General features: G+C 45.3%; 1 protein-coding gene across 1 annotated transcript in view; it reads right to left on the reverse strand.

The window, feature by feature from the left end:
- The window catches only part of OC90 (otoconin 90), a 34939-nt gene extending 12959 nt beyond the window's left edge, over positions 1-21980 (reverse strand). The window contains exons 1-8 of the mRNA XM_003256214.2: positions 21945-21980; positions 17268-17360; positions 8146-8211; positions 6758-6814; positions 3859-4033; positions 3378-3490; positions 1335-1463; positions 1130-1171 (exon numbers count right to left, since the gene is read on the reverse strand). Of these exons, the coding sequence (XP_003256262.1) occupies positions 1130-1171; positions 1335-1463; positions 3378-3490; positions 3859-4033; positions 6758-6814; positions 8146-8211; positions 17268-17313 (628 nt within the window). The 5' untranslated portion in view covers positions 17314-17360; positions 21945-21980. The remainder of the gene's footprint in view (positions 1-1129; positions 1172-1334; positions 1464-3377; positions 3491-3858; positions 4034-6757; positions 6815-8145; positions 8212-17267; positions 17361-21944) is intronic.
- Positions 21981-26532: the final 4552 nt, after the last annotated feature.

The following is a 26532-nucleotide window of genomic DNA, read 5'->3' on the forward strand; positions in this document are numbered from 1 at the left end:
TGCCCCTGTTACTCCTCCGAGAGCACGGGGTGCCCTGCAAGATCCCAGCTCAGGAGGGAGCACAGCCACGGCTGGGTTCAGGTTCAGATCCTGGCTGAAGGCAACAAAAGAACTGAAAACTCCAAAGATATCCCAACTTGAGGAGACCTCTGTTCCAAAGGGAGGCAGGGGGGTTGAGGATAAAGAGTGCTGGACTCAGAAGATACTTAGAGATATGACATGCACATATGCACACACCCATACACAGCCATACACATGCACTCACACTCACACTCACATACACACATGCATACCCCATACATGCACATGCACACATCCATACACACTCATGCATGCACACACACACACCTGCTTTCTCTTTACAAACACCAAACACTGCATGACTAGTTCTGGGAGAGAGACTCCAACTCCAGGAGAGGGATGCTCTGCCAAGGTGTACCTTGGACTTCTCATCCCCAGATGCCTAAAGGTGTTGGGACCGAGAGATCATGGAAACTGGTGAACAAGGAGTGTTCCCATTTTTGGCAAGATCCATATTTTAGATTAGGAATCATCACTTGCTTAGTTCAGTGAACAGTTATTAAGAGCCTACCCTGTTCTGAAAAGAGACATGTGAAAAGCAGCCTCCCCATCAAAAAGCCTCTGTTGGACGCAGGCTGCCCCTTTTGCTGCAGGCTCTGGAGAGTGCGTGGAGAAAGGGGAGGAAGGGAGAGGAGGAGGTAGCGGGTCTGCCCCTGGGAGGCTGTGGCAGCCAGGAGCTTACTTAGCTAGGAGGGACCTGACTCCACCTGAGCACTACGTCCTGTCCCAGTCACATGACATACCAGGGCTCTGACTAGAGTGAGAAAGGGTAGAGAATGAACTTGGGGTCTACATCCGCACTAGATTAAATTCACACCTGTCCACACAGCATGAGGCCGAGTTTGCACTAGGGCCATTTGATGTTGGGCATTTGAATTGGGTTTATCAGAAGTAACACATCTCCTAGCCAGGGAAGGCAGGACCACTTCCAGTGTCATAGTCACTCCAGCTCTAGTGAGGCAGGTCTGGTGGAGGAGGTATATTCACTGGCTCCCATCAGCATCTGGGCCCTTGTGGTTCAAGAGACAGCATCCCTGGGAGGCCTTACCTCTGGGCAGAAGTGTTGTCAACTCTTCCTTGATGGTTGTCTCTGAAAAGAAAATACATTGGAAAGTCTGTTGAGAGCAGTGGGTTTGAGGGAAGTTTTAAAGATGCTGGACTTGGCATCTAGAGACATGCAGCAATGATTGATCCCAAACCAGCTGCTGTCCAGATCCTCAGCCCCACGGCTGATGCAGCCAAGTTCTACCTACCTGGAGTCTGAGCCAGGCAGAAGGAGGTGTCCAGAAAGTTCAGGGAAGAGTTGAGGTTGGACCGAGCCAAGCACTCTATGGCAGCCTTATCACAGGTACACAGCAGGTGCTCACAATTGTCCTTGGACTCTGCACACCGCAAGAACATAGCCAGTTGGAAAGATCTCAGCTGGAATCCCAAGAGGTAATGCAAGCTCCAAGACTGAGTTCCCCATCTCCCCTGCCAAAAACCCACTCCCCTTGCAATCTCCATCTCATTCATGTCAGCTCTTATCTCTTTGGGGTGTAGACCCAAACGAGGTCCATACCCACTCCTCTTCTCTCACACTTGCACCCAGGGCAGCACTATTGGCTCCACTGTCAACATGGAGTCTGACCACATCTCCGCACCTCCACTCTACCACACTGGGCTGAGGCCCTGTTGTCTCGTGCCTGGTCATGGTAGTGGCCTCCTAACTATGCCCCCTGCTTCTACCCTGCTGCTCAATCTACCCTCATCCAGGAGTCAGAACAATCCTTCAGAAACTCAGGTCCAACCATGCCTTTATTATGTTCGGAACTTCCCAGCGTCTTCTCACCTCAACCTACAAGTCTCACTGTCACCTAGGAAACGTCACATGATTGCTCCCCCCACCCATGGCTCCTATTCCTTCTCAGGCCACATCCTCTTCCACTCCCTCCTCATCAACCCATTTGTGTCTCACTGCTCCCTTATTTCTCAACCACAACAGGCATCTCAAGCCTCAGGGCCAGTCCATGAGCTGTTCCTCTGTCTGCTTTGCTTCTCTCCCATATATCTGCAAGGACGGCTTCCTGCCCATTCTTTAAGTCATCCTCAACTCTCATCATCTCAGGGAGGCTTTTCTTGACCTTCCCATTTAAAGAAAACCCCCCCTTTCCCTCCACAGGCCTTTCCCCTGATTCATTTTCCTCCACAGCTCTTGTCCCTCTCTAACATACTATACAATTTGTTTTGGATAGCTTCAGTGTCTGACAATGGTGAGGACATTCCAGAAGGTCAGGCTATCCCCAACACAGAAGACTGTCTTGCATTGGTGTAGGTACACAATACATATATGTTGGGTGGATGAATGAATCATGTTTTCTGGGTTCACTGTGCCTCCCACCTAGTGGTTCACACCCACCTCCTCCCCTCAATTCCTCCTTGATGCTCCATACTCCAGCCAGTCCGTGCTATACAGACTTGAGTGTTAGTCAGATCAGGGTTCAAACCCTGGCTTTGCCCCTTTGCAGCTGTGTGGCTTTGGGCAAGTTATTTAAGCTGCAAACAATGGCCCCTTTCTAAATAGAGTTGTAAGGAAGATCAGAGTTTCTGTGTATGAGCCTACAGCACATAATAAACACACATAAAGTATGGCTCTAATATAGGACCCCCTACATGCTGTGTTCTGTCTTCCCTCCATGCCTTTGCATATTCTACCTCTGCCAGGGTTGCCTAGAGACATGAAATAAAATTCCTGGAGTCACATAGCAAATAAGGTGGGAGCTGAGATTTGAACCTATGTGTTTCTGATTCTTACTGGCAACCACCACCACAAGCCTTATTCACCTATCACTACTTCCACCTCCACGTCCATCTCTGAGTTCTTAACATATGTCCGTCCCTGTGCTAACCATTTCACAAGCATTGTGTAATTTGATTTTCACAACTAATCTCTGAAGTAGGTTTCTCCTCCCCTTTTTGAGGGTCAGAGGAGTTAAATAATTCTGCAATGTTACACAATGTGTAAGTAGCAAACAATTTGCCCTTCCCAAGGTCTCAGGGTTGTACAAGTATGAAATTGTAACTCAGATAACTTGCTGATCAGCTATTTCAACTCAAAAACATTTATTGTGCATCTACTCTGTGAAAGATACAGATGCCATTGATCCAGCCCTCGTGGGGCTCTAAGTGCTGCCAATGATGCTGCCAATGGTGACAATGATGTGAGAGGATCACAATGCTGTCAGCCTGGTCCAGGCTTGGGGTCCCTGGACTGTCATTTCTGGGCCTAGGCCCCTGGGACACCTGGAGATGCTTACCACATATGATCTTCTTGCCTACACAATCGACCTCTGTGCTAAGCTTGGCAGGGTCTTGGAGACAGTCCATCTCAGCGGCCTCCTCATAGCACCTGCGGTGCTGGAAGCAGCAGCTGCAGGAAGGACGGGAGGAGGCAGGGTGAGGGTGTGGGTTAGAGTGAGGGAGAGTAGGCAGCTCATGATCTTTCTGTGTCTCTGGATGGATCCTGGCAGTGATCTGTTTTAAATATTCAGTGCACTAAAATGAAGTTTTGCATAACAGACATAACATAGGATCTTAATAACTTTTTAGAGTGAGAGCTGATCACAGATGACATTGCCATGTAAAGATGAGTCACCCAACTAGTAGGTAGTGGAATTAAACCCTGTCCTGAGTCCCAAGTCCAGGAGCTTTTCCGTATTTGTGCTCTTGCCAAGGTATCAACCAGGCCTCCCATGAGCTCACCTTTTTTGGTCTTGCTCACCTGTGGAACTCGCTTACCTGTCAGATTCGTCCACAGGCAACCCTTCCATCTCAAACCTGCAGGCGCAACCATAGTCTTCAAAGTCTCGGGGGCAGAGACCAGCCACACACTTCATACCATTGACAAACTGGATCAGCACAGGGAAATTGGTGAAGACAGCCTGCAGCCAGGTGAAGTGGGGGCCCAGGCAATCTGTGGGGGTGGGGGGCAGGGCCTGATGAACACTGGGAACTAGGACTAGGAGGGAGTCCCTGTCCCCTGGACTTCCTATACCTCAGGCTGATGGTGCCTTATCAACCTAGTAAGCACCTACTGTGTAATAAGACTGTCATCCCTGCTGGTTTTCTGCCTAACAACCACTTAAACCTTCTTCCTTACTAACAAACCTAGAAAGTTCTTAAGGAAGGTGAGCCTTCTCCCTAAGTTCCTGAGGGTATTTCATAATCATTCTCAGATGGTCATGGTAATCCAATGTTACCAACTGATTGGTCTATGGCTGTGCATGTGACCCAGATTTGGCCAAAAGACTTTCCTTAAGGGAAAGTCTTTAAGTGTCTTCTGAGGAATATTTCTTTTCTAACAAAGAAAAAAGGCATGTGAGAAGATCCCTTTGATCTACACCTTTTTTCTACCTTGAATGTGGATGAGGATGTGCTAGCTGGAGCTGCAGCAACCACATTATTATCAGGAGGCCCCAAGTCTGAAGTAGAAAAACCAATATGCTCAGGATAGCAGTGGAGCAAGATAGACGGAGTCTGCTGGCTCTTTGACACCTGTGTTGAGCTACTACACGCATCCTGGTGCCTTCACACCACTTGAGATAATGAAATGTCTTTATTCTTGTTGTTATTTTTTTTAAAAAATCAACTTTTATTACAGATTAAAGGGTACACAGGAAGGTTTGTCACATGGGTAGATTGATACCGAGGCTTGGGCTCCCAATGATCCCCTCACCCACGCAGCAAGCACAGTACCCAACCGGGGTTTTTTTCAGCCTTTGATGGCCTTCCTCCCTCCCTGACTAGTGGTCCCCAGCATCCATTGTTCCCGTTTTTACGTTCACGTGTATTTAATGCTTAGCTCCCATGTATAAGTGAAAATATGTGGTATTTGTATTTCTGTTCTTGCATTAAGTCACTTAGGATAATGGCCTCAAACTCCCTCCATGCTAAATGCAAATCCAAACCGTAATGAGACACCATCTCACACCAGTCAAAATGGTGATTATTAAAAAATCAAGAAACAACAGACAGCGAGGCTGCAAAGAAAAGGGATTGCTTTTACACTGGTTTGTGGGAATGCAAACTAGTTCAGCTACTGTGAAAAGCAATTTGGAGATTTCTCAAGTAACCTAAAATAGAACTACTATTTGACCCAGGAATTCCGCTACTGGGTATATACCCAAAGGAAAATAATTCATTCTGTCAAAAAGACACATGTATCTGTATGTTCGTTGCAGCACCATTCACAATAGCAAAGACATGGAATCAACCTAGGTTCTCATCAACAGTGGATTGGATAAAGAAAATGTGGTACAAATGTCTTTATTATTTGAGTCACTATTAGTTCGCTGAATGGATCCCAAATGATACGGTGATGACACTATAAAACTATAAGCCAGTATGGGAAGAAATGTCGTACAGACATTCACAACTTTTGAGCACCCATTAGGTGTCAGAAACTGCACTAGGTGCTTTCACTAGCACAATAGTTCAGCCTGGCGGAGTGCGTAATGCATTGGAAAGCATTTGCTTTGTCTGTTGTCCCAGGGGCCTACTGTTAACCCTGCAAGGCAGATGTTTTCTTTCATTGCCAATTCATAGTAAATAAACTTGCTTTACATTTCACAGTAAATAAACTGAAGGCCAAAGACATGCCCAAGGCATCATCCAGGGATAATGATTTGCCCTAAAGTATACAGCAAACAAAATTGGCAAGAAAACCATATATCAACTGTTTCCGACTCTAAATCTCACATTCTCCTCCGCATTCTCTACCTTTCTGACTAGAGGATCCTTGAGTGCTGCATGGGTTACCCCTCACTACTGATTTAACATGTACAGGGTCACAAGACAGAGCTTAAGGGGATCAGGAGTAGTTTGTGAGGACCAGTTCCACCTCTTACTATTCACCTCATTCAAACTTCCTTTCCCATGTTTTGTACCCACAAGGCCTAATGAGAAAAATAAAGACAGAATTCTATGCTGATTGAAAAAGCAACACTAAGCTTTATGCATGTGTGTATTTATATAAATATGCATTTTCATTCAGAAACTTACAAGGCACCTGCACTTAGTTATACAAACAGTTTAAGTGCAGCCTTATGCCCAGCATGGCCCAACCCAAAAGTAATTCTGAGTGTCTTTGTTCATGTCAATCATATTATAGACTTATTTTTTTGGTACTTTTAGTAGCTGATGATAGGAACCATCATAGTGTCCTGATAGTCACATAATAGATTTTCAGTTGATAAATGGGATTCTTGACACACTTTGACATTCTTAAACTTTATATTTACTAGTCAGGGAAGAAAAATAAAACTACTTTTGTGTACAAGACTAAGCTCAAGACTCCAAGAAGAGCTCCTCCCTTCTAGCTGGGTGGTCTTGGGCAAGTCACTCAACTCCCTTAGGCTGAGTTTCCTTTTCTATAAAATGGGGATACCATTCCCTTCCTGGAGAGTTGTGAGTCAGGACTAATGAAGCAAGGAATAGGAAGGCACATGGTAGCTCAGTGGCTCACCCTGCAATAAAAGACACCACTACTCTCATTGGAACTTGGGTCTCCTTGTTTGGTGGTAGCTGTGGAGGCCATGGGAGCTCCGAGGGTTGAGACCAAGGCCCTTGCAATTTCCTTAGATTTTTCCACACATGCCCTGACCTCTGGTGGATAAAAGCAATTTTAGACTTAACTTACCAAAAATTTCAGCCACGCTTTCCACATTTTTAAACATCGCACTGAAGAATGTGATATCTAAGTGTAAGAAAGAAAACGAATGAATATCTTGGTTTTTCTTTTTTTTTTCACCTCCCTGTCCACCCTCTAGGTAAAGTGTACATAAAACCTTTCTTCATTCTCCAAAGACAAAATTGACCTTGGGCTAAGCTAGCTTTCTACTAACACAGGTTACCATGGAAACCTGACAGAGATGAAATGTGAATTCCATTACTGGGCAGCATTGCACAATGGTACAAATGACCCCTGAGTGGTAAGGTATATCCGGACTGGCAGGAATTATGGGTGAACTATAAATACCTGGTAGGAAATCATCATCTTGGGTCTCATTCAGTGTGATGACTCTTATAAACGGTCATCCTACTGGGTGTCCTAGAAATTATACCCATGAGGTCATTACTAGAGATACTGATTCCTATGGAGAATGAAGCTTCTAAGCTGGGGCTGGTCATACATCTGCTCCACATAAGTCTCATTCTCTTGTACCTGAGCTGTTTGTTATCTGGGATCCCCAGGAATGCTGTGTAGATTGCCATGAGGACTACTCTTGCTGAAGAGGAGTGGCTGCCGTGTGGCCTGCTGGCATGCTGTGTTCCTTAGCTTTGATTCTTCTGAATGCCAAGTGTGGCCTATGAGTCTTAATGTCTAATTAAAGAAGGCCTCCTGGTGGGCATTGCACTTCCTCTAGAAGTTATGCCATTTGGAGAGAGGCCACTTGTCATTTGCATCTGAATGGGACTGATTACTTTGCATGTATGGACTCACGCATGAATAATTTGGTTGACCCAACTCACTTCTCTGAAAGGTTGGAAATGAACGCTTGATTCAGGGCTGACATCACCAGTGAATTCACTATGCATTATGGTCTTCAGCCATGCCCACCTTCAGGGACTCACCTGAGAAGTGTTTATAAACTATGGCTGAGAAAATTTTCGCTTTCCCGGGAAACAAATATGGATCCTCCTTTTTTACAACCAGAGCAAGCAATATATAATTTATCGCTTTTGGTCTTGCCTTCTTGGAAGCTCAGAGCTCAATCTGAAGTAAGATACAATTAATATATAACCTTCACGTCAGCCCATTTCCTGCCTTCTCCTGGTTTCCCTTTTCAGCTGACCTTTGTCTTTGACATAAATTTTTAGACTTTGTCTCAGTTGAGAGACAAAGGTTGGGCCAGACACCAGGGGAGATTGTTGGGGAGATGCTTTTGAGTCCCACTTCAATCCCTTTACTTACAAATGCCACAGCAGTGTGTGGCTCTAGGGTGTATTCAGAAGGGGTCATTTTCTCTGCCAATATCCTAGACAACTGTCTACTCTGCTCCTAAGAAAAGTTCTAAGAATCCTTACTGATATTGTTTGGGAGTCCTGGAGGCAGCTCCTGTGGAAAATGTGGGGTGTCCAGAGGATGGCCCCCTATAAATAAGGAAGAGAAAGTAGGGTAAGCACAAACACTGATACCATTCACTTGCTGGACTGAGTCCAGAAGGCGACAGCCAGACGAACAATGGGAATTCACATAAATTCAATTCCATGCATATTTCCTAGAGCCTGCTATGCACCAGATTTGGGAGGTAGTTCCTGAAGGAAATAAGGGGATGGGTGGGGTAGCCCTGATGTCTTATATTCATAAGCCTTAACAGTGGCATTCTGGTTGGGGATGGAGAGGTTTGGAGACTTATCTTGAAGCTGTCTTTGTGTATGAAGCATCCTGTTTTATTTAGATTGCAGTTTTGTTTTGGACTTTCTTGACATAAAGCATTGGTGGAAAGAGGAGTTTATATAATAATAGAGGATAAGGGTTTTCCCCAGACTATCAGCATCAGAATCACCTGGGATGCAGACTCCGTAAACATTCTGACTCCTAATGCTCTCACTCAAGTTTGATTCAGCCAGTCTGGACTGGGACTCAGAAAGAAGAAATTTTAGCAAGCTCCCCAACTAGTTTTGAAGCTGATGGTTTCGAAACCTCACCTTGAGGAATGTTGCTTAACGGTATAATAACAATAGTGTCCCAGTACTACCAGTACCCAAATACACCCACCACCTTCAGCCAAGACTTCCTCATGCTGGGGATGTGAAGATGCAGCCTGGGCCAATGGGACAAATATATGGGAGTTGGAATCCCAGGTTCAACACAGATTTGCTCCCTAAAAGCTCGGAGAGCTTATAGAGTTCTTCCTGCTCATATTTTTCTTTCTCCAGCAATATAAAGCTTGTAAGTAGTTGGAAATGGTCAAAAGAGTTTTGTCTTTCTTCGTCAAGTGGAGAGTTATGGAGTCAGCACTGTCCGTCTGACACTGTGTAGAAGCCCTATCAATCTGAAAGTCACAAAGGGCCATCTCTCACAGAAGCATGTTAGACTACATCTGTTCAGGAAGATGCCCCCAGGTGGTGTCTGAGTTGGCCTTGCTTGGCTTAGAGCAGGTTTCTCAGCTTCACATTGTTGACATTTTGGGTTGTGAAATTTTCTGTTGCTAGGGATTGTCCTGTGCATTGATATTTAGCAAGATCATTCTATGTTGTGTATTTAGCAAGATCCCTGGCCTCTAGCCACAGATACCAGCAGGAAACCCTTCCATACACACTTTCTTCTGATAAAACTCATTCCCTTGGAGTTTCCACAACACGTAACTGAGAGAGTCACTGAGGCTCGCCAAGTCCTTCCTAGTGGAGACAAAACCACCACTGGTGAGAGGAATAACAACAGTGGGTGCTTGTCCTTGCCACCAGTACCAGGACTGGCACTACCAATATACCATCCCACAAGGTTCCTCAAACTTCAGTCACTAGCATATTGCCTCTACTATTACTTCTTAATGCATATTTTTAAGTCAGCTCGCTTTTTTTTTATTAAAGGAAAATTTGATTTACTTTTCAATTATAAAAAAGTTTGTTTCATCTGGGAGTTACAGTGACTTTAAATTTGTATGCACATAATAACATTTCTTAATGCAACATTTTAAGTCAACTCACTTTTTTTTTGTTTTATTACAGGGTAATTTTATTTACTGTCCAATTATAAAAAGTTTGTTTCACCTGGGAGTTCCAGTGACCCTAAGTTTGTATGCACATAATAGCATGATCCAAAATATATAAAGCTAAATTTGACATAATTGAAAAGACTATTTTAAATCTGTCAGTGGGAGATTTAAAAAAAAATAAGCCACATTGCTTCTAAAAAGGTAAGTATTTTTACTTCTAAAGGAAACTTTCATTTGTAAATGGGAAACTATGGTAAAGTGCTGACTAGAATGAACAAAAATAAGTTATAAAAATTGTAAAACAGTAAACATTTAAAAATTAGGATTATAAAATGGTCATCTATGCATTATCCACTATCATCAGTGTACCCTGCTATGGTTTGAATGTGTGTGTTCCTCCAAAATTTATATCTTAGTACTTAAACCTCAAGGTGATGTTATTAGAAATCAGGATCTTTGGGAGGTGATTAGATCTTGAGGCTTTGCATTCATACATGAGATCAGTATCCTTCTAAAAAGACTTGAGGGAAATAGCTAGGTCCATTTGCCCTTGTGCACTTCTTTCATATGAGGACATAGCACTCATCCCTTCTGCCATGTGAAGATAAAACGAGAAGGCCCTCACCAGACACTGAATCATCTGGTGCCTCGATCTGAGACTTTCCTGCCTCCAAAACTGTTAGAAGTGAAATTCTGTTCTTTATAAATTACCCAGTCTGTGGGATTTTGTTATAACAGCATGGACAGACTAAGCTAAATTTGACAGAATTGAAAAGAAAAACTTTCAAATATGTCAGTGGGAAAAATTGTTTTAAATAAGCCACCTCACTTTAAAAAGGGTAAATATATTTGTCTTTTAAAGCAAGCTTTTATTCATAAATGGAAAACCATTTTGAAGGCCCAGGACCCAGGATACACAGAAGGAACTGAGAGCAATTTGGGATGGTTGGAGTATGGAGACTAAGGCAGTCATGGTCCCAGCTGCACTAACCCACTGTGGTCCCCCAAATACACCGCACATTTTCACGGTATTAAGTCCTTGCTTTTGCCTCTTTCCTACCTTTCCTGACTGAAAAACCTTTGTCCTCTAATGACCCTATGCAACTTCTACCAAAACCCCCTACACCCTTAGTCACACTCTGCACCTTAGCTGTCTTTCTATCAGCATCAATAACTGTCATCAAGGGAATGGACAGAATGACTGGGGTCCTCGTCCTTTGATCTGGAAAGTCTCAAGGTGACTCTTTTGTCTCCACTCCCCCCTGTTTTACAGGCAAAATATCAGAGGTTTAGAGAGGTGGCACCTGCCACGGCCACAGAGCACACCAGGAAAGGGAATAAGGATCAGTGTTTGGCCAACTTCGTCACAAGGGATGGCTGGGGCACGGTCTACAGGAGGGCAGCTGCAACCCCCCATGGCCCATCTCACCAAAGGGCCTGCCTGCAGGGGGCCTGAGGCTGAGGCACCCACAGGGTGTGTGGGTTGGGAGCCTGCTCTTCCACATGCTAAATGTGTCTGCGTCCCCAGAGAAAATTCCATAATGAGTTTTCCCCCCAAGATAATTCCATGGTGAAATGATGAGGTTGACGATGAAGGTAACGTCCAACAATGCAACCGATGTGTTAATGAAGAGGGGAAAGAGAACAGTGAACATAAGAAGTTGTTAATGATAATAGTAACAAATAACTGGCTTAACCTTTAAGCCCCTGTAGCATGCCTTCTGATGTTATTTCCTTCTACCTTCACAACACTTTTTCGTGTCAATGTTATCAAGTTTTGCAGACCTAAGTTTGTCTCCTACCACTCCAGTCCTCCAAACCTTCTGTGATTCTCTAAGATCTCCAGCTTCTTAATGAGTAATCAAGGCTCTTGGGGAAGCAGCGCAGCCTAGTGATCATGGCTGGAAGAAGATCCAGTCCAACCAGCTACCTGCCTGAGGATCTCACGCAATTCAAAACTTGCATCTTTATGTTTTCGCAGTGAATAAGTGCAGAGTAAAGGGCTCCAGGTCAGGGTGTATGAATGCATAATGGTTATTGTTTAGAAGGATATTAGGGAGCAGGAAGGAGTGTTGATCTTACAGCCATGATATCTCCCACCCTTTCATTCTCTGAAGATGTAAAAGTGTGCCTGCTTTAAAGCAGCTTTTTCTTCTCTCAGAACATTGATAGTATTTTGTAAAATGCTCTCAATTAATAGCCTGACATACCTGAGGAAGGACAGCCCTTTCCATAGATTTTTTAGCTATATATCCTTCTTTACACCTTCCGTTCCCAAGTTATTGGTTTGAGGTTGCATTTCTTAGCATGACCTCAAGCCAAACCACTTAATGAACAATTACGTGTTGCCATGGCCCCGTGACATGGTTGCAATGTATCACAGAGGATAACTTCTTCAGCTGCCATCTTTGGACTGCTAAGACGTGTGCCAATATCCATTATTTGGAACTATTTGTATAAATTAATGTGTCATTAGCATTTTCTGTTGCACCATCTCACCTCTACATGATTCAAATTCACATAAAATATGACTGCATTATAAGGGTTTTTTGTCCAACAGGCCTGACTTAAAACCTTATCTCTACCATTGTGTCACCCTAACAAGTCACTTAACTCTCAAAGCCTCATTTTTCTGTTGGATAGAATGGAAGTAATAAGCCTTACCTCACTGGATCATTACAGAGGCTTTCTAGGTAAAGGGGTCAACATGAGCAAAAGCCGAAGGGTCTGGAAGCAGTTGGCTGTGGGGAGGGCAGACTGGCAAGAAAGAAGACTGCAGAGGGAGGAGGATATCAATGCTGTGGACCCTGAAGGCCTCAGGGGGTAAGCTGTGGAAGGTTCTAAGTAGGCACAGTGATGGTGGAGTCATAGGAATGCACGATCCAGGAAGACTTGCTCACTAGGGGTGGGTAACTTTGGAATCTGTCACTCATGTTCTCAGTAACATAAGCCTCTTCCTGGGACACAGGACATGTCCTACCTCTAAGTAAGATCCCAGGGATGTTCATGAAACTCACTGAAGCCACCTCTGCCTTAAGGATTCTGAGAGGCTGCAGGGGATGGAAATAGACACTGAATATATCAGGAGACGAGGTTAGAGGCTTCACTTTCCTACATGCCGGCTGTGAGACTTCGGGCATATATTCTTTCCTCGTTGAGCCTCAGTTTGATCCTCTGTAAAATGAGACAATTGTATCTGCCCGGCAAGATGCTTCCAAACACAAAATGACTCAATGTATATAATATAACTGCATAGGACGGGCACGGTGCTCACAACTGTAATCCCAGCACTTTGGGAGGCCGAGGCAGGCAGATCACCTGAGGTCGGGAGTTCAAGACCAGCCTGACCAACATGGAAAAACCCCATCTCTACTAAAAATACAAAATTAGCTGGGTGTTGTGGCACATGCCTGTAATCCCAGCTACTCAGGAGGCTGAGGCAGGAGACTTGCTTGAGCCCGGGAGGTGGGGTTTGCGGTGAGCCGAGATCATGTCATTGTACTCCAACCTGGGCAACAAGAGTGAAACTCTGTCTCAAATAATAATAATAATAATAATAATAATAATATAACTGCATAATTCCAGGCTCATGGAAGATCTCAACAGACTGCATTTGTTTTTCACACTGAAGAAAGGAAAAACAACAGGGTTTAAGGAGATCTAAAGATGATCCTATTCAGTCCCCACTCTAGAGATGAGAAAACTGTTAGATAGAACTTGAAAGCAGAGTGGGATTCCTGACCCCCAGCCAAGTACTCTCACTGCTATCCCTCTTCTGGCTATGCTGTTCCCTGCAGCCCTCACACTTGTCCCTACATCCAACTTTATTTTCTCTGTTCTTTTTTGAAGCATCCTTCACTCACCTATCTAACTCCTATCCAATTCCTGCCTTCTCTTTAGCCAAGCTCAAGGACACCTTCTACAATTATTCCTAGGCTAATGAGACCTTCCTTTTATGAAGCTTTGGCATTTATGTGTGTCATGGCACAGAAGAAAAAGCATGGGTTTTAAAGCACAACAAATGTGAATCCACATTCCAGCTCAGTAACTTCTTGGTTTTGCGACCAGGAGCAAAGTTCTATATCTCTCTGACTCCAGGCTTCTCATCTGTAGAATGGGGTTAAATATTTGTACATTTATATCACAGGACATTGTGAGATTACATGAAATCTTACCAAGAGATAACATGAAATGACACGTGGACTCCTGGCGGTAACATGTGGGAAATGGGGTCCCACTTAAGACTGAGGACTGCAGACCCAAATCTTTGCAGGGATGGGCAGATAATGTAAACAAGTAGCAGTCCAATGCTGGGAAGCAATAGGGAATGGTGGGGAATGTGGAGAACCAGAGAGACCCAAGTTACAGCAAGACAGGCAGTTGTGACTCAGCACCAGGGCTTGAGAAAGGAGTCTCACCATTTTTATTTTTCAAAAATTTTTTTTGAAATCTTAATTTTTTGGTAAAATCTTCCAATTTTAAACTCTTGGCTCAAATTTAAAATAAAATATTTTGCGGACTAAACCAAACAGGCCGATTTCCTTTAGAAGGTGAAAGGAAGGTGCTTTGTTTGGGTGTTTGTGAGGCTGCGTGGGACGGCCGGTGCTCCATCTAGGGGCAGGGATGGGAGCTAACCATGCATTTCTCAGGTTCCAGTGCCAGCCATGTATTCCCTTTGCCAGGTTCTCGGAATGGTTCCCATGAACAGGGAATTCCCTCCTGCCTGAGAACTACAGGATTTGAGGGGACTGTGACCCGTAAAATGTAGACTTTCAGGCAGGGAGGGAGACTCCTGACTTCAGTTCCATTTGAGCCCTTGTCACAAAGCCCATGTAATTGCTCTGGCACATTTTTCACTGGGCATAATTGCCTTGGAAATTAATCAGCATAATAACCAGCAGCTAAGAATATCTGTGACCCACTTCAGCAGCAATAGTAAAATCTCGCCTGTTCCTTGGCGATTACTATTACCGCACTCTATTCCTTTGTGCAACTGATAAGTTCCTCTTCTGGAGGGTGGGAGATAATCTTATTACCTATAGATGTTAATAAGGTGTGCTTTCTTGCCCACACTCACGCTTACTTTCAGGATATAGATGCCCACATGTTATTATTAGCAATTAAAATAGTCACCCTGGATGTGAAACTCTTTATCCCTGAGGACTAAATTAGTTCACTCACAAAGTCCAACAGTGCAGTTTAGGGAGATACATGGTCAGAGGCAATGTAAGGACAAAACTCACCAGAATGACATTGATTCTGATTCAGTTAGCTTGTTACACGCAGAAGGTGATGAGCATCTGTCCTGTTCCAGGAGCAGGACACTGCGTTTTGCAGGCATCACCTTGTCTGATCTTCTCCTCAGTATTGCGAGGCACATTCTGTCATTTCCATTTTATAGACAATGAAACCAAGAGTCTTGGATGAAGCTATAAAGCTTTTTCTCACCCGGTATGTATGGCTTTCCTTGATCTGGCCCCTGCTGCCTCTGCTGAATCATCTCCTACCTTGAACTTCATGCTCCAAAGATGCTGAAAAGCTTAGGTTTTCTGGACAGCAAACTACTACTTGCCATCCTGCCTTTGCTTGTACTGTACCCTGGGGCCTGGGATGCCTTCCCCTTGTCTGTTCACCTCGCGTTACTGACTCTCACTGACATTTTATGATTCCATTCAAAGTTCAAGGAGCCCTGCCTGACCCCCAACCTGGCCTGGGTCAGGGATGCTGCCCCTGTGCTAGCATAATGTTGCAGACATCCTTCTCTCATTGCACCTGTCACCCCATGTTGCAATGATCTGTTTATGTAACCATTTCCCCCACTAAACTAGGGACTTGAAGGTAAGCACTGTGATGTATGTAATATATTGATATATGTATATACTTACATTATACATATATAACAGAAACCACAAGTTCAACTGATAACTGTTTAATGAAGGACAGAACATGCAATAGTTGAACCACACCATCAAATGGCCAGTGAGTGATGGCCTGCTAGAATCAGAAAATCATAGTCTCACATACTTGAAGCAAACTTAGAATATAACTTCTTTAGATAGTGGAATGATAATGTCTATTGGTGCTTTAGAATGGGATTTCATGGTATTATGTATTCTACCAAAAAGGTCAAGCAGGATTGCACAAAACCCACCTTTTTCCTCAGATCCCGCCTCAGAGGACAAGGGGGAAGTGGGAGCCAGCACATGGTGGTGTGATGTGGGGGCTGCAGCATAAGCTTCGGTGCAGAGCTCCCCGACAAAGACAGCATGTGCTTAGGGGGGAGGGCCAAGGGATTTCCCTCTCCTAACACAAATGTGGCCACCATCCCACTGGCTGACGCCTGTCCTTGGAAGTCACAAGGCAGCTCCGAGTGAGAGTAGAGGAAGCACAGCAGTCACTCTGGCTGTGTTGAGGGAGCCAACATGGAAGCTGCTGCCCGTCCTGCTGCAGGGACAGAGACCCCTGGAGAGACCTCACCATGCACAGAGACCCTCCCCATGGTCAACACTCACAAAGCATTGTCTTGTGTCTGACTCAGATTGCCACTGGGGAAGCCATGAGAAGGGACCTTGCGGGGCTCCAACTACAGGAAACATAACTGACCAAGGGCCTACGGCTATGCTTGGAAGTCCAAGGCAGGGTTTGCATAGAGGCCTCATCCCCCTCATGCCTGCTCCCAGCCAATGTCCCAGGGCAGGTAGGTATACCACAGTGGGCAAGGCTCCTGGGGCACACAGGACTCCTCTGGCTCCTCTTGGATGACCTTGCCAGCTTACATCCAGCTGAAGTCTAGGGCACATTCACTTCCCCTCTGCCCGTCTCCTTCACACGCAGAACTTTCTGAAGCTCTCTGCCTTTCACAGTTGCCACTCCATGTTTTTCCTCACAGGTGTTTCCTCTGCTGAAATCTGCACACTTGATCTAGTTTGGGCTTCTGTTTCTCAGAAGACCCAGATTCAGACACCACTCCCACATCTTTGAGTCAGAAGCCTCCGTGACAGACCTTCCCTGCTACAGTGTCTGGGCCAAGAATTGGTGAATTTGTTGGGCAAGCAGTCTTATCTCAGTGGTGGTCACACACTGACTCCTGAAAAACTGGGGGCTGCAGGTCGAGCATGTTCAATTCACACATAAGTGGATACGATTGCATGTAAACTTTCTATGACTGTAATTTTTTGAAAGGTAGGTGTTAACATTTGAAAATAAAATCTCTTGGGAGGTACCAAAATGTTTCTAAACATTTATAATCGTAGAGCATATAATTGTCATTTTTGTCACCACAAGGTAGTTGCAAACTAATAAAAGAGGGAAGAAATAAAGCAAGACGACAGAGAGGAATATGTTTAACCATCTCAATTTTATAGAAAAATAAGGACATTTAAAAGACACGTAGGAAAGATGGTGGGGGTGGGCATGTTGAAGGGACAGTATTCATATGAAGTAATTATATGCTAAGCTGGAACTATGGTGTAAAGTACCATTACTCACCGGCACGGGGGATCATCAGCACACTTGTGAGGAGAAACGCAATCATAGCAGGAGAACAAAGGATGGGGCTCAGGCAGCAACTGGAACAGACTCCTGGGAGAGAAGCCAGCAGAATAGGATGGATGCGTTTTCAGAATTCTCATGAAAGAACCCATGGGACCCCCATGTCCTTTCTTGGTCCCACAAGGCATGTGGTAAAAGGAGAAAACCCTGAAAGAGTGTAGGTTCCAGTTTTGCCACTAACTGACAGTGTGCCTCTAAGAAGATTATGTCCCCTCCTTGAGACTCAGTTTACCCATCTGTAAAATGGAAATGTAGCCATGAGCTCTCTGAAGACACAGCCGTGGTCTTCTGTATTTACTGATTGATTCCGTGGTCATTTATTCCAGGTCTGCCTTGTGTCAGGCATCAAAGGATTGAGGATCCAGGAGTGCAAAGTGAGGAAAACACACTCCTTACCTCCGAGTTGCTCATAGACTAATGCGGAAGGGAGGCAAGGTAACAAGTGCTGTAGTTTGGCTTTTGCTGATTGAATTTTAAATAGCCCGTACTTTATGTTATACCCAGCATTCCCAATGCACACTTTGGCATGTAGGTTTTGAACCTTTCAACCATCACTTGACATATAAATAAATCCGACAACCACATGGTGGCGCTGCATGCTAGGAAACAAAGCTTTTCCTGCAGCATCTCCCTCTTCCTTCCCTTCCTTGGCTTTTGAGAGTTTTGAATACTTTGTTGCGGTCCTGAGAGTTCAATAGATACGCCTCAGAGGATGCTTTGGGGGCAAAGGGGCCAAGTGGGCAGAGTCCAGCAACCCTATTGCTTTTAACTTGTAGCTGCCGTCTGCTGAGATCAGCAAATATTTAACTTCAATAAGCCCTTAACGGACTCTAGCCAGTCCATTATATATTTAATAGTGGGGCAGGGTTGGAGGGGCAGGGAAAAGACCAGAGTGATTTTAAAATAATTTTTGCCCCCTTAGAATATAACTCCATAAATAATGTAAATACGGTTGGTTGACTTGTGCATATTCTGCTTTTAGAACATGTTTTTGGGGCCGGGCGCGGTGGCTCAAGCCTGTAATCCCAGCACTTTGGGAGGCCGAGGCGGGCGGATCACGAGGTCAGGAGATCGAGACCACGGTGAAACCCCATCTCTACTAAAAATACAAAAAAAAAAATTAGCCGGGCGTGGTGGCGGGCGCCTGTAGTCCCAGCTACTCGGAGAGGCTGAGGCAGGAGAATGGCGTGAACTCGGGAGGCGGAGCTTGCAGTGAGCCGAGATTGCGCCACTGCACTCCAGCCTGGGCGACAGAGCAAGACTCCGTCTCAAAAAAAAAAAAAAAGAACATGTTTTTGGGACAAAGTATGAATGATAATACATCTTGATCCATACCACCCTAGTGGCACACACGGGGCTGCTGGATAGGGTTGTACATGTTGTGCACTGCACAAAAGCTCTTGGTCAGGGGATCAACTAGATGCTGAAAAAGCCAGTGCTTGACTCTGAAGCTTGTCCTCTGCAGTGTTGCATCAACCCGAAGGAAGGAGCACTTTGTAAAATTTGTTCTCCCAGAGACCACGCCTGCCCCGTATTCTGGTGGTTCTGCATATGTACCCAGGGCCGTGGCAGGTCACTCTGCCTGTGAGCAAGGCTTGGTATTAGGGAAGGTGTCCCAGAGGAGAAGACATTGTAGGTTGTACAATCACTACGCTATGGACCTATCCCAGGGTCTAGCACAAGCTCTGGTGGCTGCAAAATAAATGTTTGTTGAATGAATTTTTTTAAAAAGAGTAGAGTGTGAGTTCTTTGAGATTCTCACTCAGCTCAAGAATTCTCTAGTAATCTGGTTACCATCACATTGGTACAACGCTCTGCTTAGAGCCTTTTTTAGCCACACAAATTCCTAAAGCTGGTTAATCTTCAAGGTTAGACAGTCTCCCTCACTGTTTGGTGGAAATTCAGTTCTGAATGATTCCTTCTCAGGCCATGAAACAAGACTGAAAATTAAGGGGGAGACAAGAGAGGTCTCCAAATGGAAAGTGGTATGCCCTGGAAACTCTTGTGGGTTAGCAGAAGGCACTTCAGAGGAGCCCAGAGACCTCACTGAAATGATACCCACACGAATGGGGCCAACATGAACTTGGACAATGTAGTTACTTTCTGCCACTCAGTATGTCAGGTATTTTATTGTGACCATCACACCGTGACAGGTTGCCAGCATGTCTGAACTTGGAGTGGCACTGGGATCTTCCAGTCCAAGCTCCTGTTTTACAGATGAGATCATTGAGGCTTAGAGCCTGGCAAATCATGGCAAGAATGTCCGACTTCCCAGGTCTCCTGACTCCAAGTCCAGTGTCATCATAATAACAGTACCTATCTGTGAGGTTGTTGTGAAGACTGAAATGAGTTCATCTTTGTGAGGCACTTACAACAGCGCCTGACGTAGAGAAGTTGCTCAAAAGCATTAAGAATTACAATGATGGCATCTGGCTTGAGGTTAAAGACTCAATAAGTAGCAGCTGTTACAGTGAAGGCCTTTGTGCTGTTCCCTAATCCCCTGTAAGAGTGGAAGGCCCTGTCTGGTGAATGAAGAAGAGTGATCAGTTTCACATAGTGGATCTCTGTTTTTATTTTGTGACATGTGTTTCAGGGGTGCATTCCCCTGGGTCGTTCTGCAGCTCAGATAAGATGGCCTGAGGGTCACGTTCCATTACCTCCTTGAAATATGTTGCTTGAATGCAAATGAGCCAAAATGACTTTATTAGAGACATAATTTTGACTCTGCTCTAATTTATTTTTGCAATAAGTTATAAGGAGGTATGATTGGGTGTTCTTAGATAATGGGCAGAGTTTCAGTAGGGGAAGATGAAAAAGTCCTGGAAGTGGACAGTGGCATGATTGCACATCAATGTGAATGCACTTAATGCTCTCAACTGTACACTTAAAAGTGGCTAACATGGTCAATATTACCTTATGTATATTTTACGACAACTTTTTAAAAAGTAAGTAATAAACTTCATGACCTTATTCCTTTAAACACAAAATTTCATGGATTGGGTCATTCTTTGTGTCAGGTGTTTCACTGAGTATGCCCCACTTGCTGTCTGGTGACAACCCTCCAAGACTTTGGCTATCAAGACGCCTCACTTTCTAGACCAGGAAACTGGGCTCAGAGGGTGAGTCACTTGCCAGGGTGGCCCTTGCCCAGAAGGGGGCGCTCTGGCAATGACCAGACCCAGGTGGGCCAGCTGACTTGTTCTGGCTCCAACATCCTAAACTGCTAGGCCGGTCCTTTGAGACAAACTAAGCATCCCAGTGATGATTCACAGCATAACTGTCACAATTATCGGTAGTACTTGCTTGGGAGGACCCTTAGGGTGGCCAGCTTCTTCCTAGGGTGTGGTGAAACACAGCAGGTGACAGCTCCCTCGCTGAGTGCCAAGAAGGAAAGTCAGTGCCAGCCAGAAGGTGCCAGTTAGAAGCACATGGTCAGCCCTGGGCAACAGTGAGGATGACCCGAATCCAGGGTACGTGCACATTAGGGTATGTGGGTGGGGTGGCACAGGGCTGCCTCTGAAATCCAGTATCCTCCTGTTGGCCAAGTCAGGTGCCCTTGGCTGTGGGGCTGTGTCTACCTGGAGGAAAGACCTCCTTCTCCTAATTTGCCCAAGGAACCCTCTGGGGCTGTTGTGTACTCATGGGTCAGCGCTGTCCTTGTGGGCCTGAGAAGGCTCCCGAAGCCTCGCGTTGGTCTGCATGCCAGGTTTGGAGTCCCGGCTCCCCAAGCTGTCTCCCAATGGCTGGTCTCATGGCCACATAGCCAGTGTCTGAGCCCAAGGCCTTCCTGGTCGGACAGATCTGGGCTGGGGTCAGGGAGTTCAGGCTCTGCCTTTTGCTTGTCAAGTGCCCTGAGCCAGGCACTGAAGATGCCTAGAACTCATTTTCCTGGGCAGCGAAATGCATATAATGGTGTTTTCTCATCAGGGAATCATGAGGGTTAAATGTGATGAGTCTTATAAAGGTAGAAAGCCATCTCCGGCACTTGCTAAGTGCTCAGTGAGGACTGCCCATAATTAATGCTGATTGTGTTTCCACACCAGGTGCCCTGGGTGGGGTCATTGCCCCACACAGGCTTGTAGGATCCTCACTAATGTGAAGTGGTGGATTTTTCCCCCAGGTAAATTCGCCAGGTGCTGTCTGTCTGGCATTGCATCTTTTCACAGATAGACTCAGAGCAATTTGGGTTTTCAGCTATATCCTGGAGCAACATCCAGGTCTCAGACAGCCCTGAGAGCATCCCCTACCACCTTATCCTCCATTAATTTATCTCCTAATTTCCCCACCATTCTTCTCTCCCTTCCTCCCTCTTTCCCTCTCTCCCTCCCTCCCTTCTACCCTCTCTTTGTCCTTCCTTTTCTTCCTTCATCAATTTCCCCCACTTTTCTTCCCTCCCCTCCTTCCTCCTACCCTTTCTGCCTCCTTCCATCTCCCACCCATTTCCCTCCCTCCCTCCCTCTTTTCCTCCATCCCTCCCTCTCCCCCTCCTTCTCTTTCCCCCTCCCTCCTTCTCTTCTCCCATTCATTTCCCTCCTTTACTTGCTGTCTTCCTCCCTCCCTCCCTCCCTCCCCTGCTCTCTGTCTCCCCAGCAATCAGGAATAACAGGTGCCTACCGTGAAGGCTCCACTGGAGTGCAGCTGGATGAATGACGCTAGGGTTTGAACAGGTGCAGACTGAGTCCTTTATACCCCACGGAAAGACCCTTAGCCATGTGACGCCTCTCTCCACTCCTCACATCAAGAAGGAAGCCTTTCATGAATGTTGGCAGGTGGGCTGCCTCTGAAGGGAGGAGGCATCATAATACTATAGCTTGGAACAGGTGAAAGCTCCATATTAAGAGGCCCCATCTTGAGCCTCAGAGGAGACCCAGGCTCTAATTAGAGAACAATGGGTTCCCTGTTCTACCCCACCTCACCTCAAAGGCTAGGAGGCCCATGGATTATGTCTCAGGGTCTTCATGGGAGCTCTCAGGGGATGAAAGACTGATGAAAGTCATGTGGGCTCTCCTGCAAGATAAAGGGCTGGCTTTGTCTGGTCTAGTTCATTCTTTAGCAAGAGGATTTCTAGCGTGATTCTTCTTATATGTTCTTGGCCTCAGACCTCGAAATTTGATGCCTCTTTCCTTTAGGGCTTTTCTGTCCAAGCTGTGGGGTAGGGTGAGGTGGGGCTTTATAATCAGACACCCAAGATTCCTCTGCCAGCCCTGCTACTGAGTAGCAGTGTGACCTTGAGTTTGTCACTGCTCAGCTTTAGCTTCCACATCTGTTAAATGGGCTTAATCCTACTAGGATTGAGAGGCTGAAGAAAGCCATGTACAGTGTGTGGTATGGGGGCTCATTAAGTCCTAGTTCTTTTTGTCATTTCTTCATATCCCCTTGTGAAGGGTTTTCTTTCCTGATTTTGAAAGGAGAACTGGCATTTATTATGTGTAATGTACCACAAGTGTTTTATAGGATTTTGCCCTCATCGTCCCTGCAGCAGCCCTTCCATTGCTGCTTTCATAATCCTAGGAGCAAGGATGAATTAGCTCCACTTTACAGACGAGAAAAAATGGTGTCATTGAGGTTCAGGCATTGTAGAAGCTCACGTGTGATGGAAACATTCTGGAATGCAGGTTAGCCTGGCTGTGAACCCTCTGAGTTGCTCACTCTATGGCCACCTCCTGCAGAAGCAGGACTCCTCAAACGATTAAATCAGGACACAGTTGAGCCCCTATGGAAGAACCCATTGAAGGGCTTCTTCAAATAAGTAATTACTCTCATGCATTGAGGCTTGTGTTTATAGATCATTAACTATTGTTCAGCATCTCATGTGATTTGAGGAAGGAAGATGCATTGTCTGTAATATTTTCTCATTAGCACCAAAGACCCACCATCTCTAAAATGACTAAGCCCATGGGCATCTATGGCTCAGTGTAGCAAAATCTATCTTTTCAGCATCTCAAGAGCATAGCTGAGATTGTTATTATGCCTGAGCAATACAAAGGCATAACCATCTGTATAGGTACCTTGTTCGAGACATTTCATGGGGTTTTGAGAAGGATCATTTTTTCCCCATAGCTTACAACAGAGTATCTTAATCTTAGCACTGTTGACATTTGGGCCAAATTATTCTTTTTTTGTAGGAGTTGTCCCGAGCATTGCAATATCACAGGTCTCTACTCAACTGATGCCAGTAGCACTCCCTACCTTGTTGTGACAACCAAAAATGTCTCCAAACATTGCCAAGTGTCCCCTGGGGGCCAAATCACCCCTGATTGAAAACCACTGGCCTTCAATATCCCTGGAACCTTGGCCTTTTACCATTATGTTGGTGGAATAAGGTGAGAGTGAAGTTTTCATAAGAACCCAGACATAAGAGGAAAAAGTGTGTTCTAAATGAGAGTTTAAAAGTTTAGATTTCATTATGATAGCACTTAAATGTCTCGTTCACACAAACCCACAGCACTAGTGCACCTGTGCAGAAATAGGGAGCCACACACACACACACACATTTACAGCCATGCACTGGGGCCAAAAAACAAACACAATCTTTCTCCTTTCTCTCCCTCCTCCTCCCGCATTTCCTCTCCTCTTTCCCTTCCCCTCCTTCCTTTCCCTCTCCCTCATCTTCTCCCTCTCCCTTCCTCCTTCTCTCTGTCCCTCTCTTTCTTTCTCTTGACAACTTAGCTGGTCTTCTGGGCATGAATGAAACAGACAGAAATGCGCCTGCACCTTTGCTACCTGGAAGAATGCAGTTTAATGATGTTATGCATGTAACTGCACAATCTCCTTCATCAGAGCAGATACAGTCACTGTCCCATCTCTTTCACCTCATCTGCTAACCACTGGTGGCCACATACGCACTAATTACTAGTAGTTCCAGATCAGTAGCACCCCCTGAGGCTTTGTTACTGCCCTAGCTATCCCCTAAATCAGGACACATTCAGCTCAGAAGGGGTCAAACCTCTTATGAACTCCAGGAGACCAGTTGGACTCCAGGCAGTCGTCAGCCACTCCTGGGCCCTGTTTTCCTTCTGCCATTGCTGCTGTTGTGGCTGATGGTGTGACTGTGGAAAACTGGCCCCAAGGAGTCCTCTGAGCCTTTGTCCTTGCTGCTAGGCCAGATCCCTGCATAAGCCTCAGAGGTATTCTGCATTTGAGCTTCTTAAAGATTATAGTCATGCTCAGTCATTATTCCCAAAGCATGGGGTAACTGGGTCCACATGGGTTTCCCCACAAGTGAATAGCCCCAGTCTTGGGCCCAAGCCATCCATCCATTCTTCACCTTCCTTGATGATAAGTTACTCTTTGGGGAACCTTGAGGACCCTTCCCTGTCAAAGGTCCTTAATTAATATCCATGCAAGGGTTGAATCAAATTAACCCATACTTAATGAGTTTGCTTTGTTCCTATCCAGGTAGAAGTCCCTTTGCCTCCCAGAAAATTTGTTGTATCCTCTTCCTCTTTGCAAAAGTCATGACAACATATATTTATGAGCTTGACATTTGCATACCTTGGAGAGTCTTTCAAGTGTTCTGGAGAATAAAAAGAAATATTTCTGCATATGATTAGAAAGAGAAATGTCTGGCCGCTCCTCTCTCCAATGTCCAAGTTCTACCTCCCCAGGCACCTTGTGGTTCACAGGAGTGCCAGGGCACTCAGGGGTCTTCCAATGGGGGAAACTGTTTTCTACTTAGATGATGAACAGAAAGTGACTTTCCTCACCTAAGGGCAGCCATAGATCACAAAAGGGTAAAAAAAAACTCATGGCCCAGCAGAGTCCTAAGGCAAGAGAGTGGAGAAGGAGCACCAGGCACATCAGGAGAAAAGCTGTCCCTGGTAATGAGGAATAAGGGGTCCGTGCAGGGCCACTGGAGAGAGCACACATGCTCTACATGGAGACTTGGCATAGATAGGGATACTGGAGCAACCGCAAACTTGAATGTAGCGAAAAAGGAACCTGATACAATGAAGGTGGCACCTCAGTATGTGGGGATGCAGAAGAAAGTTGACTCCACAGATGTACTCCACAGATGAGCTCAAATCCTGCACCTTCAGAGGAACGTCTGGTCCTTGACCAGCTCCTGGGGAATCCCCTGTAAATCCTTGGAATATCCTGCCTGATAAGTGTCTCTTGTACCTGGGGCTTTGTGCCATGACAGATAGTTTATGTTAACAATGTGATTTATGATGGGGCCTTAGGTCATGCAGTATCAGCTTGACCTCTAGAGGGACTGGAGACTGAATAACTAAGTTTAGCCATGCAGGCCATGAAGACACACCATACCTACTCCATACCCTCAAATATCCCCTGGACACCAAAACTTGGATGAGCTTTCCTGGCTGACAATACTCCACATGTTGTTAAACATTGTTGCTGGGAGGATTAGATGCTGACTGTGCAACCCCACTGGAAGCTTGTGCCTGGGCTCTCTTGGACTCTCTCTAGAGGTGCCTTTCACCTTTGCTGGTTTTCATCTGCATCCTTTTGTTGTAATAAATGCTAAATGTGCATATAACAGTTTTCCCGACCTCTGAGTTCTACTCATGAATCATGGAACCTGAGGGTGCTCATGGGGACCTCTGAATCCAGTGGGTCACACAGAAGAGGAATCAAGACAGATGTCCACGAAAACAACTCTCCAAACCTCCTCCTAATGATAAAGTTGGAAGATTATATAGATCCCATACCATGGCAAGTCTGATTGGTTGTACACGTTTTACTTAACTGTATAGAAACAGTATATGTGAATCTCTCTAGAGTATGAATTCAATCTTAATTTATGCTTTTGTTGTCTTTCAAAAGTCTCAAGTTTAAGTCATCTCAGGTATTGTGTCAGAGTCTCCGTGGCTGAACTGGTTTGTGCAGGCTAGTGTGCCCATGCATCCCCAGTTTTTAAATTGTCAGGATTGCCTCAAGCATTGTAGGAGTTTCTTGAGCATGAACACTAGATTTCCATGACTTTGAAGCAGGCAAGGAGTCTGGCGTTACTGTATTAATTGTGAGGCCTCTAACAAGAAAACTTCTACCTTCAATGTTTTGCACAGATTCACAGGAGAGGGAAAAAAATGCTACTTCCAAGAATAACCACTTTCAATTAATTGATGATCTAGCTGGAGCCTGGGTGAATTCTTCAAATGTAGCCCACTTGGGACAAGAGCCAGGGTGGATGGTGTATCCCCTGAAGTCATTGTTATGCCCTAGTGTTATTTTCAAGGCC

Source organism: Nomascus leucogenys, chromosome 16 (genome assembly GCF_006542625.1).
Source record: "Nomascus leucogenys isolate Asia chromosome 16, Asia_NLE_v1, whole genome shotgun sequence".
Lineage (NCBI taxonomy): Eukaryota > Metazoa > Chordata > Mammalia > Primates > Hylobatidae > Nomascus > Nomascus leucogenys.